The sequence below is a fragment of the Bufo bufo genome, chromosome 2 (assembly GCF_905171765.1).
Source record: "Bufo bufo chromosome 2, aBufBuf1.1, whole genome shotgun sequence".
NCBI classification, from domain to species: domain Eukaryota; kingdom Metazoa; phylum Chordata; class Amphibia; order Anura; family Bufonidae; genus Bufo; species Bufo bufo.
The window spans coordinates 189610022-189627552 of NC_053390.1; the positions used below are offsets into that span (position 1 = coordinate 189610022).

General features: G+C 42.1%; 1 protein-coding gene across 1 annotated transcript in view; it reads left to right on the plus strand.

Annotated features, from left to right (window-relative positions):
- Nucleotides 1-994: 994 nt before the first annotated feature.
- The window catches only part of LOC120990753, a 201278-nt gene continuing 184741 nt past the window's right edge, over nucleotides 995-17531 (plus strand). The window contains exons 1-2 of the mRNA XM_040419655.1: nucleotides 995-1060; nucleotides 2082-2288. Coding sequence (XP_040275589.1) covers nucleotides 995-1060; nucleotides 2082-2288 — 273 coding nt within the window. The remainder of the gene's footprint in view (nucleotides 1061-2081; nucleotides 2289-17531) is intronic.

A 17531-nucleotide genomic window follows, 5' to 3' on the forward strand; every position in this document is an offset into this window, starting at 1 on the left:
AGGAGAACATGGCAAGCATTGAGAGCAGCGCGCTCCATGTTCTCTGATACTAGGCTGCGCAGTAGCGCAGCCTAGTATCGGTAAATGGCAAATCCCGGTATCGAATAGATACCAATACAAAAGTATCGATTGGGTATCGATAATTCGATGCCCGGTGCAACCCTATGCGTTGAATGTCTATAAATTGGTGAATGGTCCTTATACTCGTCTCTTACTTCGAGCGCTCCAGAATCCTCCATGAAGTGGGTCCTGATTACACAGTCAGTATAGAAAAAAAGAAAGATTATTTCAAAAGGGCTAAGTTAAGGGTAAAGTTCCCACTTCGGTGCTTCAATCACTTGTCAAATGCACCGTTGACGCAATCAGTCACTGCTCTTCATTCTTGGAGGCCATTCCTTCTAGGTTCAAAATAGAAGGAGAGCAGATAGGAAAGTACTGCTAGTCCAGGGATACAAATCCCAAGCATATCACATAAATATGTATTTCTTCACTGTAGCTCGTCCGACCTCGAGTTTCACCAAAACTTCAGGGGTGTATTGAATGGCTATGTATACCTTTTCATTGAATTTTTTATTGAATTGAATGTATTTTGTGTTAAAAAAAAGAATTTTTTTCCCTTTCATCCTCCATGACGGCATACCATGAGAGATGACCCGCCTCCAACCAGGTAGGAGATAGGGTTTCGCTTATGATCGCGGACCACGAAGAATGAAAGAAGAAATTACCATGTGAGGAGGCAACAGAGTCCGAGCCCTAGTTGGGTCACGGGCGCTGAAAACGTGTCTCTTACCTGCTGCTAGGCGCGGGCAGACAGGTCCACGTGGAGCCGGACACTCATGGAGTCCCTCCGGTCAGTCACCAAGCTCCACACTGCGATCCGGCATGGCTGGCGCTCACAGTTTCGTCACCGGAAGTGGACGCGCTCCATGCGTTCCACGGCTTACTTCCGGCCTGGGGCCTGAGGACACTTCCGGCGGTGGATCGAATGCCGGGTATGGCGGGAGATTTGAAAAACAAGCAGGATTATGACGGAGGTCGTCCTCTGATCTCAGGTCTTAAGGTAAAAGTTATTTAAAAAAGGGGGAAAAGTGTGGCTATCTACCCTAAACATGTTGGATCCAAGTGGAGTTATGGAGACCACTCAGGGATCTACACTTGTGAGTAACGTTACCGATACAAGGGTTAAACAGTATATTCTGTAATTAACCCATATGTGTTTCTCTTTCTTTATGTACAGTACAGACCAAAAGTTTGGACACACGTTCTCATTCAAAGAGTTTTCTTTATTTTCATGACTATGAAAATTGTAGATTCACACTGAAGGCATCAAAACTATGAATTAACACATGTGGAATTATATACATAACAAACAAGTGTGAAACAACTAAAAATATGTCATATTCTAGGTTCTTCAAAGTAGCCACCTTTTGCTTTGATTACTGCTTTGCACACTCTTGGCATTCTATTGATGAGCTTCAAGAGGTAGTCCCCTGAAATGGTTTTCACTTCACAGGTGTGCCCTGTCAGGTTTAATAAGTGGGATTTCTTGCCTTATAATTGGGGTTGGGACCATCAGTTGCGTTGAGGAGAAGTAAGGTGGATACACAGCTGATAGTCCTACTGAATAGACTGTTAGAATTTGTATTATGGCAAGAAAAAAGCAGCTAAGTAAAAAAAAACGAGTGGCCATCATTACTTTAAGAAATGAAGGTCAGTCAGTCAGCCGAAAAATTGGGAAAACTTTGAGAATAAGGGCTATTTGACCTTGAAGGAGAGTGATGGGGTGCTGCGCCAGATGACCTGGCCTCCACAGTCACCGGACCTGAACCCAATCGAGATGGTTTGGGGTGAGCTGGACCACAGAGTGAAGGCAAAAGGGCCATCAAGTGCTAAGCATCTCTGGGAACTCCTTCAAGACTGTTGGAAGACCATATTTTCAGTTGTTTCACACTTGTTTGTTATGTATATAATTCCACATGTGTTAATTCATAGTTTTGATGCCTTCATAGTCATGAAAATAAAGAAAACTCTTTGAATGAGAAGGTGTGTCCAAACTTTTGGTCTGTACTGTATGTTTGCAGAGTGAGAAAGAGGTTGCTCAGAAAGTTAAAACTAGTCAGCGGGCAAAAAAGTGCAGCATTTGTTCTGTTAAACTTGCAGATTCCTATATTAGGAAAGTTTGTGTAAAATGTACTGACAATATTTCTAAAGATTTGGTTCCGTCTTTAAAAGAAGAGCTTAAAAATACGATCAGAGAAGAAATCAGGTCTGCTATGTCAGATCCCTCGGTAATTCCTTCCTGCTCTAAACAGGCGACAAAAACCTCTGATTCGGATCTAGATGAAGATTCGAAATCAGGAGAATTAGGTTCCAAAGACTCTTCTGGATCTGATTCAGAATTCAAAAACTATCTTTTTTCCTCTAAGGATACCAGAAAATTAATTAAAGCCGTTAGGGCCACTATGGATCAAATAACAAAAAAGTGGGGGGTTCCCCAGATAGATCTCTTTGCGTCAGCCGTAAACGCAAAGGTGGATCACTTTCTTTCCCTCAATCCGAAAGACGGAAACGAAGGGATAGATGCCTTATCAATAAAATGGGATTTTCATCTGGCTTACGCCTTCCCCCCTTTGCAACTAATATCTCGAGTGATAAGGAAGATACAGCAAGACAGGGCTCACGTTATCCTGATAGCCCCCTTATGGCCCAAAAAATCATGGTTTCCACTGTTAAAGATCATGTCCATTAAAAGTCCGTGGATTCTTCCTTGGGATCAGGATTTGTTGTCGCAGGGACCAGTTCACCATCCCGGGGTGGAAAGGCTGCATTTGGCAGCCTGGAACCTGAAAGGATGATTCTAAAAGCTAGAGGCTTGTCAGATTCGGTCATCAATACTATGACGGCCAGTAGAAAGGAGATAACCTCAAAAATCTATGTTAAAGTGTGGAGAACTTTTAATACCTGGTGTATGAAAGAAAAAGTATCCCCTGAAAAATTTTCCGTTCTTTAACTTCTAGGTTTTTTACAGTCCGGGCTGGAGAAAGGTCTACGTCCCAATACACTAAGGGTTCACGTGTCGGCTCTTGCAGTTTTTGATGAGAAAATTGCCAATCATTCTTGGATTATTAGATTCCTAAAAGGGGCAGACAGACTGAGACCATCATTGAGATCCACAATTCCCCCCTGGGATCTCAATTTGGTTTTATCAGGTCTAACAGAAAGTCCTTTTGAACCCTTGTCAGATGTCTCAGTAAAATATATAACGCTAAAAACCCTGTTCTTAGTGGCAATTACGTCAGCTCACAGGGTAAGGCCTCATGTACACGACCGTTGTGTGCATCCGCGGCCGTTGTTCCGTTTTCCGTATTTTTTTCGCGGACCCATTGACTTTCAATGGGTCCGTGAAAAAATCGGAAAATGTACCGTTTTGCAGCCGCATCCGTGATCCGTGTTTCCTGTCCGTCAAAAAAATAAGACCTGTCCTATTTTTTTGACGGACAACGGTTCACGGACCCATTCAAGTCAATGGGTCCGTGAAAAAACACGGATGCACACAAGATTGCCATCCGCGTCCGTCATCCTTGTCCGTAGGCTACTTCCACACAGACGGATCTGCTGATCCGTCTGCATAAAAGCTTTTTAGATCTGATTTTTCACTTAGTGAAAACTCAGATCCGACAGTATATTCTAACACAGAGGGGTTCCCATGGTGATGGGGACGCTTCAGGTTAGAATATACTAAAAGAACTGTGTACATGACTGCCCCCTGCTGCCTGGCAGGTGCTGCCAGGCAGCAGGGGGCAGACCCCCCCCTGTATTTAACTCATTGGTGGCCAGTGCGGCCCCCCCTCCCTCCCCTGTATTTAACTCATTGTTGGCCAGTGCGGCCGGCCCCCCCTCCCTCCCTTGTATTTAACACATTGGTGGCCAGTGCGGCCGGCCCCCCCTCCCTAATTAAAATGACCGACCCCCCATCATTAGTGGCAGCGGAGAGTTCAGTCTACAGGCAGCATGGTATTGAGCAGGAGGAGCTGAGCCGATTGATATATGATTTCGTAGGAAAAGAGTCTTCAAAACTTCTAATTTACTCATTTAAACCTCTGCCCTTTTTATGATTAGGAGTCATGTAGGCTGTGCTGTGATTCACAGATATCAATTCACAGTCATACAAAGAAGGCTGTCAATCTCTGAGTAGGACGGTCCAACTTGACTCCTAAGCATTAAAAAGCAGAGGCTTAAAGGGGTTGTTGCACTTCAGCGAGTGGCATTTACCATGTAGAAAAGGTTAATACAAAGAACTTACTAATGTATTGTGATTGTCCATATTGCTTCCTTTGCTGGCTGGATTCATTTTTTCATTGCGTTATACACCACTCATTTCCATGGTTCCGACCACCCTGCAGTCCATCACCGGTGCCTGTCCTTGCACACTATAGGAAAAGGCAGTGGCCTCTCTGGTGGCTGGAATCGTGGGACCGCACATAGGCTAGTGCTTTTTCCTATAGTGTGTTAGCATGGCCAGCGCTGCTGGATTACAGGGTGGTCGTAACCATGGGAAAAAGCAGTGTGTAATGTGATCGAAAAATCAGCCAGTAAAGGAAGCAATATGGATAACGACAATACATTAGGAAGTGGCTTGTATTCACTTTCTCTACATGATAAATTCCCGTTAGGCTACTTTCACACCTGCGTTCGGGTGTCTGCTCGTGAGCTCCGTTTGAAGGGGCTCACAAGCGCCCCCGAACGAATCCGTCCAGCCCTAATGCATTCTGAGTGGACGCGGATCCGCTCAGAATGCATCAGTCTGGCGGCGTTCAGGCTCCGCTCAGCAAGCGGACACCTGAACGCTGCTTGCAGCATTCGGGTGTCCGCCTGGCCGTGCGGAGGCAAGCGGATCCGTCCAGACTTACAATGTAAGTCAATAGGGACGGATCCGTTTGAAGATGACACAATATGGCTCAATCTTCAAACGGATTCGTCCCCCATTGACTTTCATTGTAAAGTCTGGACGGATCCGTTCAGGCTACTTTCACACTTAGAATTTTTTCTAAGTTATAATGCAGACGGATCCGTTCTGAACGGATACAAACGTCTGCATTATAGGAACGGATCCGTCTGAGCAGACACCAGACGGACCCGCTCTGAACGGCAGTGTGAAAGTAGCCTAAGGCGTAAGTCGCTAGGGTTGGATTCCCTACTGATAGGTAAACATAAGCATATTCTAAATAGGCATTTGGGAAGGGGGGTTTTAAAGGAAATGTGTTAGCCGTTTTGTCCAGTCTAAACTACTGACAGTGCTAGGTAGGGCTGGGGAGACCAGTTCAGACACACCTTTTCGCTGCGGATTTCACCCTTTTTAATGGAAGGTTGAGATCTGCAGCAAAAACGCATCTAATCTGCACCACAATCAGCAATTAGAAATTGCAGATTTTGGTGCGGATATATGCTGCAGAAGCTCACAGAAATCCGCACAGAAATTTGCACGGTTCTTATGTGCGGTCCTCCACTTGTGTGCAGGTAGCCTACCAGGGTGTTACAGCGATCCATCTAAAGTGAAAAACCCGGCAGGTGCGCTATTCTTGATGTGAAAGTCCTGCAGTCTGTAAAATTAACTGTGATCCTGCAGTCTGTTAAACCCTTCCTGACCTAACTCTGGCAGGAAGGGGTTAATTCACTTTAATAAAAATAAAATAAAAAAAAGAGTAACAATAAATAAAAAAATAATAAAAACAATAGTGAAATAAAGAAAATAAAAATGAATAGCTGTAGTAACTAGTTTTAGCAATAGTATAGCCGGCTACGTACACACATTTATTTCCACCTTTTCCATCTTTTTCTTCTAATCAAAATAATAGTATTACAGACTTTCTATGTGTAAAATACGGTATATAAATGTACACACATGTATTTTCCTTTTATAAAAATGTTAAAGTATAGGTATTCGTTTTAGCTATATTTAGTATAGCGGAGGGGGGGGGGGATTTGTGTGTCAAATATACACACGCATGCGTATTTTTTTTCTTTTATAAAAAATGAGCCAACAGCTTAAAATGTCCAAATTTCTCTAAAATGAATACTTTAGGGGGTCAACATAAGAAAAAGTCACTTTGAAGAGTAGTACAGTACAGTGCCATAGAACTATCAATAGAAATATAGGCCTCCAAAATCCAAAATGTGTTCCAGTCATTTGAGGTTATGTGGTGGGCCCAGCCAGTAGGTAAATTACACAAATAGCATCAGCGTCGGACTGGGTGCCCAGGGCCCCTTGGTCAAATTCATTTTGGGGGCCCACTGTACAGATACTTATAAATATCACCTACTCACAAAGAAACAGGCAGCAGCAAGATGCTCAAGACGATTGATTATGGAGATTCCTGCAGCATCTTCAAGAAGGCAGGTCGCTGGGGAAAGGGGATACTGGCTGGACTACCACTGGGCCTACTGGTCATCTCAGCAACCTGATGTATCTATAATAATAGTTTGCTAAATAACATACAAGTTTTTTTTTTATGACCATAGGCTGGTTGAAGTGCTGTGCACTGCCTGTGTATATGTATTGCAGTCAGTCTACTGTATCATGTGCCACTTGTTGCCCTGTGGGTCAGTCAGAGCCCATTTTTACAGTACAAACTTACGCTAATGGTTTTAGGACTGTTTGATCTTGAAATCTTTTAAAAAAAAAAAAAAAAAGTTGATAAGAAAGGAAAAATATACATTTTCTTCGTAATTTTCACAATTTTCATTATCTGTTATCTAATGGCACAAAAGAAAGGTCTCAGTGTCCCGTGAAAAATAATATCAAATAAATGTAGGCTGGCTCAGAAATGAATTAGTCACTTACAGTTAGCTAGGTAGGTCTATTTCTAAAACTGAAAAATTGGCCTGGAAAGGTGTGTGTGTGTGTGGTGTGTGTGGTGTTGTGTGGTGTGTGGGGGGGGGGGGGGGGGTAAACTTTCCAGCATTGAAGCGGTTAAGAAGCAGAATCTAAGAGAATAAAACTTTTATATTCTCAATACACCTGATAAAATCTCCACAAAAGGTATGTTTGCCCTGCTCTCCCCAGCCCCTACCTAGTACTGTCAGTAGTTTAGCATAGTCAGAACTGCTGACAGATTCTCTTCAAAGTTGAGTGCTGTATTGTACTTCTAACAGCACAGAAAGGTTTGGACAGTATTTCTATATAAGGTACATACGTCTAAGCATATGAATTGTTTCATATAGCCTTCAAGAATATATCTCGGTACAAAAGGAATTATTACATGAGCGATGTTCCATTTCTCGAGCATGACAACTGCCAACACATGGACTGCGTGACAAGGAAACAGTCCACTCACTTCACAGCTTATCTCAAAGGCTAAATTATTTCCAGATATGTTCATGTCAACAGGTTAGGGATCTCTGCAATGTGCCCAAAGCTCTGGACTCAGTCACAGCTTTCACTGGAAATCTCCAACTTGCGACAATTATGTTAAAGATTTCCAGTAGTAGCTCTACTGTATGCTGCTTCAGTTTAGGAGGCAGCCGGGTCGAAGCTCATGGACCCGTTTATGATGTCATCTCTTTCGATGTCTCCGTGAAGTTGATATAAAGTGATATAAAACTGAATAAGCAAAAGAACATGTCTTTTTGTATCTTTTATCTTAAAAAAATACAATATTGCAGTCCGTATAGTATTATAGGCAATCTCGGCCTATTTTTATCAGAGTTCATTTTAATTTTAGTTCACGCAAAATAATATTTGGAAAAGTTGATGAAATGTACATCTCGTGTTAAAATTTCTTTGTATTCAGCAAGAACTTTGAGACGTACAGCACTGTGCGGGTTTATTGTGATGCCAAAGTGCTGATCTTTTAATTAATGCAATTCATCACAGTGACATTGTGTTTAGATGAAGATATGCTTCACTGGAAATGATTTGAGATCTGTGAAGTAGACACAGTGGATAGATGAAACACATCTGTATATTAGGCAGATGAAAACAGTAGCTTCCTACCTCTATCCAAAATCCTCATTTAGTCAATATAGTTGGCTGTTCAGTGGCTTTGGCTGGTAGTATGAATCAGCAGAGCCCTTACCTTCTAATACCGGTATCATGGGATACAATCTATGCAAGGGGATCACTTGATCGCTGGAAGACGAATTATGCGACCAAGTTTAGCTAGACCCAGCATTTGCCCTTATTAGTGAGAGTTGTTTTCCCTCCCCTGTAATGTGGGCTGCTATGGAAGCTCCAATTGCAGAGGAAAATGACCTTTGAGAAACAAGGAAGTAAAAAAATTTCAAAAACCCCCAAAAAATCCTAAAATATCCCCCTCCAGTTTTGTGAAATGTAAAACAAACATTAAAGGGAACCTTTCACCTTGAAAATGCAGTGAAATCTGCAGGTGGCATGATCTAGAGCAGGGATCAGCAACCTCCGGCACCCCAGCTGTTGTCAAACTACAACTCCAAGCATGCTTCTTTCACTTCTGTGGGAGATTAGAGAACAGTCAAGCAAGTGTGCATGATGGGAGATGTAGTTTCACAACACCTGGAGTGCCGGAGGTTGCTGATCCCTGATCTAGAGCAAGAAGAGCTGAGCAGATCGATGTATATTTTTTGGGGGTAAAGATTCATTAAAACTTAAAATGTATTTAGTTAATCCTCAGCTTCTTCTATATTTAGAAGTCATGTGGGTCGTCCTACTTAGGTTAGTTTTACACTAGCGTTCAGAGATCTCTGAGTGCGGCATTGCCAGATGCTGCCTGAATACCCGCCGACCCCATTAACCATAATGGGCACTGGCAGAGGTCTGTCTGCAACCTGGCAAATATGCGAAGAATCGGCTGGACAAAGACCACTGCGTGCAGTGTGAACCTAGCCTTTCTCTGTATGCTTAGTCATACAAAATGGGTGTGCCAAGTTTTACGCTTATCCTCTATGCACAGGATAGATGTTATATGTCTGATCAGTGGGGGTCTGACCTCTGGGACCCCCCACCAATCATGAGAACAAAGGTCCTATGTCTCCCTCTATGAATGGAATAACCGTCATCTCTGTGGGACCGCTGAAAAGAAGCTGAGTGTGAGTGCAGCCCATTTTGTGGGTCAGTACAATTACAGAGATGTCACATTTCTAGAATTTTTGTTGCGTTTCACTACTTTTGCAAAATGAAAAGCCTTAAAAAAGTCTCCATATTCTGTGACCCATATTTTTTTTCTTTTTCTTTCATTGTTGCTGTGTAAGGGCTTGTTGTTTGTGGGGCAAGGTGCAGTTACACTTTTGTTTATTTTAATCTCACTAGGGGACTTTACTACGCAGTTACTTGATCTCTTCTATAATACACTGCAATACATCTATATTACAGTGTATTGTGGCGGTCAACATTAACCTAGTCTTCAGCACCCGACGATGACATTAGGCGGGACTACATGAGGGGCTGACTGAGTGACAGAGGGAGCCCCTCATTTTGTTTAACCACTTAGATTACATGGTCACTTCAGCCTCTGATCCTGGCTGTTGCAGCATAATAGCATAATGTCATCTGTCATATGAAGCTGAAATGGCAGTGACTTAAAAAAAGTTAAAATTATTAATATATATTTAAAAATTCTAATCTTCCCCTTTCACCCAAATGAAAATAAAGATAAACAGTATAAAAAATAAACATCCTAGTCATCACCGTGTCTGAAAACACCTGTACTAAAATATGAAAGCATTTTTATGGTATGTCGAAAAGTGTAATGGGGAAAAAAACTCAAAATGGCCACACAGTCACAGTTTTTTTTTTTGTTGCAGCTCCAAAATCGCCCTTACAAATGAGTTATGGGGGTTAGAATATCATAAAGCAAAGAAAACAATTAGTTTTTTTCCAAAGTTTTTATATATATATTTTTTTTCCGCACAGAGAACACCGTAAAGACAAAACCCATAAAGCTGTGATGGCGTTTCATTTTCTTTCCTATTCCACCTCATTTGGAATTTTTTCCAGCTTCCCACTACTTTGTAGGCAACAGTAAATGATACCATTAGAAAGTACAACTTGTCCAGCAAAAAATACGCCCTTATACAGCTAAGGCCTCATGCACACGGCCGTTGTTCTGGTCCACATCCGAGCCGCAGTTTTGGCGGCTCGGATGCGGACCCATTCACTTCAATGGGGCCGGAAAAGATGCGGACAGAACTCCGTGTGCTGTCCGCATCCGTTGCTCCGTTCCGTGGCCTCAGAAAAAAATAAAACATATCCTATTCTTGTCCGCGCTTTGCGGACAAGAATAGGCAGTTATATTAAAGGCTGTCCGTGCCGTTCCGCAAATTGCGGAATGCACACGGATGCCATCCGTGTTTTGCGGATCCGCGGTGTGCGGACCGCAAAAAACGGAACGGTCGTGTGTATGAGGCCTAAGTGAATGGAAAAATAAAAAAGTTCTGGCTCTGGGAAGGCAGGGAGTAAAAACAAAAAACCTCTGTCAGTGTCTGACATGTTTTTTTTAACAATATTTTAGAGAAACAGTTTCAACTGTGTGATGATTGAGAGGTCTCTTGCATGCACCATACCACCTCAATGTTATTGAATTCTTGGCTTTAACTTGGCCGTTCTAGAACCCCCTGTCTGAGACTTTGTTCCCAGACAATTACATGGTAGGAAAATTCAGACCGGGAATGTTCCTAAAAGCTGAAACACAAGGGAGATCCAGTATAAAGGAAAAAATAAACCTCAGAAGAATGCAATTGGGTGGACTACAGTGGAAAAATGACATTGCATAAAAAGCTTACTATGGTGGAGGAGTTTCTGATTGCAACATTGTCCTTTATATACATATGTGACAATAGAGCTCTGCCTTTATGGATTTAAATATAATTTAGAAGGATATTAGAACAATGGCATATTGTTTAGAGATTACAATAATCCTTCCAGTGAAGAACGCGGGTCATTTGATGTTAGAATAGTAAAAGTTGACCTTGAAAATCAAACTCGTTAACATTACAGAATGATATTTTCAGTATTTCCTTTATGACCGTCACACCCAAGTTTTCAAGAATATTGCTCGGCTTTAAGTCAGAAACGTAGCTTGCTTTGAAATTGTGTATATTATTTTCACTTGCGCCGACAATCACCTAATTTTGACAGGAGCTGAACTTTTGAAATGTTGTCCACATTCACACGACCGTATGTATGTTGCGGTCAGCAAAATGCGCATCCGCAAAAAATACAGATGACGTCCATGTGACATCTGTGTTGCATCGTTTTTTTGGGCGGATCCATTGTAACAAGGTATATCCTTGTCCGCAAAACGGACAAGAATAGGACATGCTCCATATTTTTTGCAGGGCTACGGAACAAACATTCGAATGCGGACAGCACACGGTGTGCTGTCCACATTTTTTGCGGACCCATTGAAATGAATGGGTTCTCATACAATCCGCAAAAAAAAAAAAAACAGAATGGACACGGAAACAAATTACGTTTGTGTGAAACAGTGCTGAGATTCTGTAGGAAATATTTGGAGATGGGACAAGGGTTAATTTTAAACTTTATATTATCAAATGGGGGTGTCTCCAGCTAGGAAAAACATCCTAGGTAAACAGTCCAGTGTAGAAAACCCATCTTCCTATACCCTATTAGCGAATTCTGAGTTAAAGATCCTAATTTCTTGGTCAGAGCAAAGAACAATTACAAAGTCTCTTTGGCACTGGAGGACTTGTCCTGTCCTGCGTTACACAGACAAGCTATTGATCTGAATGGGGACTGTGTAATGATTAATTCCTGCTGTGGTGGCGCTGCAGGGAAACTGAACACCTACTGCCCGTTTCCAAGCAGATCACATCAATAAGTATTGTCCAAAGTGGACGACCCCTGTAGTCGGGTCTTTAAAGAAAGAGTCTGCTTGTGAGCGCAGAGGGGGCCAGCAGATACCCAGGGCTAATGTCTGTGATCAGTGATAACACCGCTCGCAGACATTTTAAACCTTAGGCTACATGCACACGAACGTTGTTTGCTTCTGTGTCCGTTCCGTTTTTTTGCGGATACGATGCGGACCCATTCATTTCAATGGGTCTGCAAAAAATGCGGACAGCACACCGTGTGCTGTCCGCATCAGTATGTCCATTCCGTAGCCCCGCAAAAAAAATAGAACATGTCCTATTCTTGTCCGTTTTAGGCATTGTTACAATGGATCTGCAAATTTTTTTTCTTGCTTTACCTCCCCCAAATAACTGAATAAAAAGTGATCAAGTGATACACATATTCCAAAATAGTATCAATAACTACAGAACGCCCCACAAAAAATGAACCCTCACCAAACTCTGTAGACGTAACTATAAAAAGGTTATTGGGGTCAGAATATGGCGATGAAAAGAAAAAAATAGTTTTTTCAAAAGTTTTTATTTATTTAGTAATAAACCTCAAGAAAAGCTATATAAATGTGGTATCACTGTAATCGTACTGACACAGAGAATGAAGGTAACAGGTCAGTTTTACTGCACATGAAACGCTGTAAAAACAAAACCCATAAAACTGGCAGATTCAATTCCACCCCATGTTTAAGGCCTCTTTTGGCTTTTTCAGTGTTTTGCAGTCTGTTTTTCACAGACCATTTTTCCGTATTGGCATATACAGTATACAGTAATTACATAGATAAAATTGGGCTGGACATAAAATTTTCAATAGAAGGTTCCGCAAGAACGGATACGGAAGACATACGGATGCATTTCCGTATGTGTTCCGTTTTTTTGTGGATCCATTGTTTTGAATAGAGCCACGGAATGTGATTTGCGGGCAATAGGACACATTCTATTTTTCAGCAGAACAGAAATACGGAAACGAAATGCATACGGAGTACATTCCGTTTTTTTTGCTGAACCATTGAAATGAATAGTTCCGTATACGGACCGTATACGGAATGCAAAAAAACGGCCCGTAAACGAGGAAAAAAAAACGGTCGTGTGAAAGAGGCCTAACTTATAGAGATTTTTTTTTTTTTTTATGTCTGATTATAGCTATTTGATGAATAACACTGGCCTACATCCTCTTTATCCAGCAGCAAAATCATCTATATCAACTTTAGGCCTCCTGAACACGACCGTAGGTGTCCCGTGGCCGTATTGCGGACCGCATTTGCGGATCCGCAATACATTGGCACCATTCCGTGTGCATTCCGCATCACGGTTGCCGGCCCATTCACTTCAATGGGTCTGCAAATCCGGAGATGCGGAACGGTGCGGAACGGAAGCATGGAACGGAACCCTATGGAAGCACTATGGAGTGCTTCCGTGGGGTTTCGTCCAGTACTTCTGTTCCGCAAAAAGATAGAACATGTCCTATCTTTTTGCGGAACGGCCGGATCGCTGACCCATTAAAGTGAATGGGTCCGCGATCCGCTGCGGCTGCCCCATGCTCGGTGTTCGTGCATTGCGGGCCGCAGCATGGCCACAGGGCCCACATGTTCGTGTGTAGGAGGCCTTACTCATTCCTCTTATGAGGTATTATGGCAAGGTAAAACATGAATGGGCATTTGGGTCCCACCCAGTCCTGAAGCAATCTATACCATTGCAACAAGTCAGACTTCAGATTCCATTTTTGCAGTGCTGGAAAAATAAAAAAATAAAGACGCCTGGTTTTATGAGCATCTGCTCCAATCTATTACAATATCTATTCTTTTATACGTGATGCTGGCTGTCATCTGAGACGGACACAAGTATGAAAATCTTAGACTGAGAGGAAGATATTGGTCAGGCCCTATTGGTGAGGAAAGTTCAGAAATTCATAAAGGCCAAGGGAACTGTCTAGAACACATTGGCAATTGACAAGAGAAGGGTATGGAAAATGGATGTGAGCCCATATGACATAAAATTGTTCAGAAAGGCATCGTACTGCTGATAGGTAATTCAGAAAACGTGAAACAAGCGGAGAAGAAGATCAAAGCTCTAGAACACGCGGTATTTAACTATCGTCTGGACGGGTCTTGGTTAATCCATCCACCTTTGTCGGTGGCAGCATTGTCATTTGTCACATTTGTGCAGGACAGACTCTGTCATTATAGATTTAGTGCAGCGTTCTCTTCAGACGTCTATTGTTTGGTAATGCTGCTGAGCTTCTCTTTTCCAAGATGAACAGCCAAAAAACCCATTAATGTCACCTTTGTCCTGATTACAGTCCTGACAGTGCTGGCACGTAAGCGTCTAGGATTTGAGTGGGAGATCTTGATGCAAATCCCTGTGACTACTTCCTTCTGTCCTTTCTCCCGTGATTTAATCTCTGTGTATTTTGTCAAGGTCCTGAAGTATCAAGTAACATTAACCGCTTGTCTTCGTTCCTTGCTGGTACACAGCGTCAATAAGATTTGTTGCAGTTTTGTACAGCTGTGTTATATTTTATACAGTTTGTACTACGTGCATAGATATACCGAGCCTGGCATCTGTAGTAGATAGTGAGGTACATTTACTAATACTGTATTGGCATACCAAAATAACCATTCATAATAACAAGGGAAAGAGTTATAAGGGTTTCTCAAGATCCTCAGGATAGGTCATCAGATCTGATCGGTGGGGGTCCGACACCCCTGCCGATCAGCTGTTTTGAGATGACAGCGATGCTCCTGTGCTCACTGCGGCCTTCTCGCGGTTTACCAAGTGCTGTAAATTGTACATTGTTGTTATTGGGCTAAACTGCGCCAAGGCCACATGACCAATGAACATGTCACTCAGCCTAGCCCTAGGAAAAGCCGTGAGAAGGCTGCGGAGCTCACAGGAGCGCCGGTGCCTTCTTAAACAGCTGATCGGCGCTGGTCCCGGCTGTCGGACCCCCAACGATCAAATACTGATGACCTATCCTGAGGATAGGTCATCAGTATAAAAATCTCGGAAAACCCCTTTAAAGCCATTGGGGCAGATTTATAATTTCCCTGTGCCAGTTTTTTAAACGCCACTAGCGACACATTTTGTTTGATGTGGCGTTTGTAAATATCGTACCTGTACCAGACCTGTATTATACATGTCCAGCAGAACTTATATGTTTTGTGTATTTGTTACAAACTGTTCTTTTAATTTACTGTAAGAAAACGTAGCTTTTACCTTCACTAGGTAAGTGCTGTGACCCCTTCAAACAGCTGATCAGCAGGGTGCTAGGAGCTGGCCCCCACCATCTGATATTGATGATCTATCCTGACGATAGGTCATCAATATTTGAGCTTCGGAAAAAAAAACTTTAAGAAAGCCGTCTTTTATAATCAGTCACACTTGTGATTGGGATGCCATAACCTAGTTTAAAGTAACAAACAATAATTGCCTCTATAATTCAAATCAAGAACAGCACCGCACCCCTCGCTTTATTACCTCAGGAATGCAACATATCGTTTAATCAATGGATCCATATTTGGCACTTCATATGACGTCAGCATCTCCAAAACTGGTGATTTTATTGGGTCAATGCAGCACGTACAATTCTGCAACCTTCCAGTTTTGGAAATGCTGAAATGATAAGGAAAAGTGTTGTCTTGATACATATGGCATGGGCAGTGCACACCATTCTTTTTAATTCAGTTATGACTGGAAGTGTGCAAAACTGCATGGGCTGTGGTTTAAAAGCAAAATGTACTAATTTTGCACGTATTTTAATGTGATCAAAACTTAATTTTTGGCATAATACGATTGGTGAGGCCCAATAGAGGCCCCAGTAGAAAAAACTGAGGAGCCATGTCTTGCTAGAAAGGTTCTTATAGTCTGGTTTAGAAAGGTTGCTGATGACAGGTTCAAATATTGACAAAAAATTGGAGTTGAAATGTTGGACCCATAATGCACTCTGTGGATGGTCACGTAGCTTTTCCATGCACATGAGGCCTAATTCACATTTCCATGTCCGTGGAAAATCCATCTGTGTTTCATCCATGAAGATGTCCGTGTGTCCACTTTTTGTCCTCTGTTTGCCAACCGTATTTCACAGACACTGCTCCGCTGAAAATTAATTTGTAAACCATCTCCTATTAGTAGTGGTCAATGAAAAATGAACCAAACACAGATCCATAGATTTCAATGGGCATGTTTGGTCCACATCACGGACCAAAGTAGTGCACGATCAGTAGAAAACCACTGATGTGTGAACAAACACATCAATGGGTACTTGTGCTGTCTGTGGAAAATGTGGAAGACAGACATCCTTGAAAAATGGAAATGTGAATGAGGCCTTAAAGCCCTATTACACGGAGTGAATATCGTAGAGATTTTCGTGCATGCGATCAATAATGAACGAGAATTGTGTGCTGTCATAAGTATGAATGATTCAAAGATGAGTGACATATCGCTTGTTTCTCGTCCATCGTAATCTTTCAGCATACTAAAAGATTATCGCTGCTCGTTAATAGATCCGTTCGTAGAATGTGGTGTCATCTATTCGCTAATGATCTCATACATGCCTTTTGACCAAGCATCTGTCCCCCATCTTTACATGTAAAAACAAGGAACGATATATAAAATCGCAAGTACGAACGATTATCTATGTGTATAATAAGCAAAATTTTCGATCATTCAATCATTTATCGTGATCTGTATGACATCTGCTGGTGTAATAGTACCTTAAGTCTGATTAGTCCCAGACAAAGCTAAAGAAGTTGGGATGAGGTGGAATGATAGCTGTATGTTGGTGTAAGGCTACTTTCATACTAGCGTTTTTTGCGGATCCGTCATGGATCTGCAAAAACGCTTCCGTTACAATAATACAACTGCATTAATCCGTCATGAATGGATCCGGTTGTATTATGTCTTATATAGCCATGACGGATCCGTCATGAACGCCATTGAAAATCAATAGGGACAGATACGTTTTTTATTGTGTCAGAGAAAACGGATCCGTCCCCATTGACTTACATTGTGTGTCAGGACGAATCCATCTTGCTCCACACCACATCGCGGACAGAAAAACGCTGCTTGCAGCATTATTCTGTCCGCGATGGGAACGCAACCAAACGGAAAGGAATGCATTCTGGTGCACTCCGTTTCGTTCAGTTCAGTTTTGTCCCCATTGACAATGAATGGGGACAAAACTGAAGTGCTTTCTTCCGCTATTGAGATCCTATGACTGATCTCAACAGCGGAATTGGAAACGCTAGTGTGAAGGTATCCTAAGTTGGTTATTAGAAATAGAAATTAAGTAGGATGGTACATTATTCTGATAACAGAGCTTTGAATGTAGTCGAGAATAATAATAAAAAATTTTTTTGCTAATATTAGAACAGGGGTTTTAGTATTTCCATTGGTAAGGGCTCTTTCACACTTGCGTTCTTTTCTTCCGGCATAGAGTTCCGTCGTCGGGGCTTTATGCCGGAAGAATCCTGATCAGGATTATCCTAATGCATTCTGAATGGAGAGAAATCCGTTCAGGATGCATCAGGATGTCTTCAGTTCCGGAACGGAACGTTCTTTGGCCGGAGAAAATACCGTAGCATGCTGCGCTTTTTGCTCCGGCCAAAAATCCTGAACACTTATTGCAAGGCCGGATCCGGAATTAATGCCCATTGAAAGGCATTAATCCGGCCTTAAGCTAAACGTCGTTTTGGCGC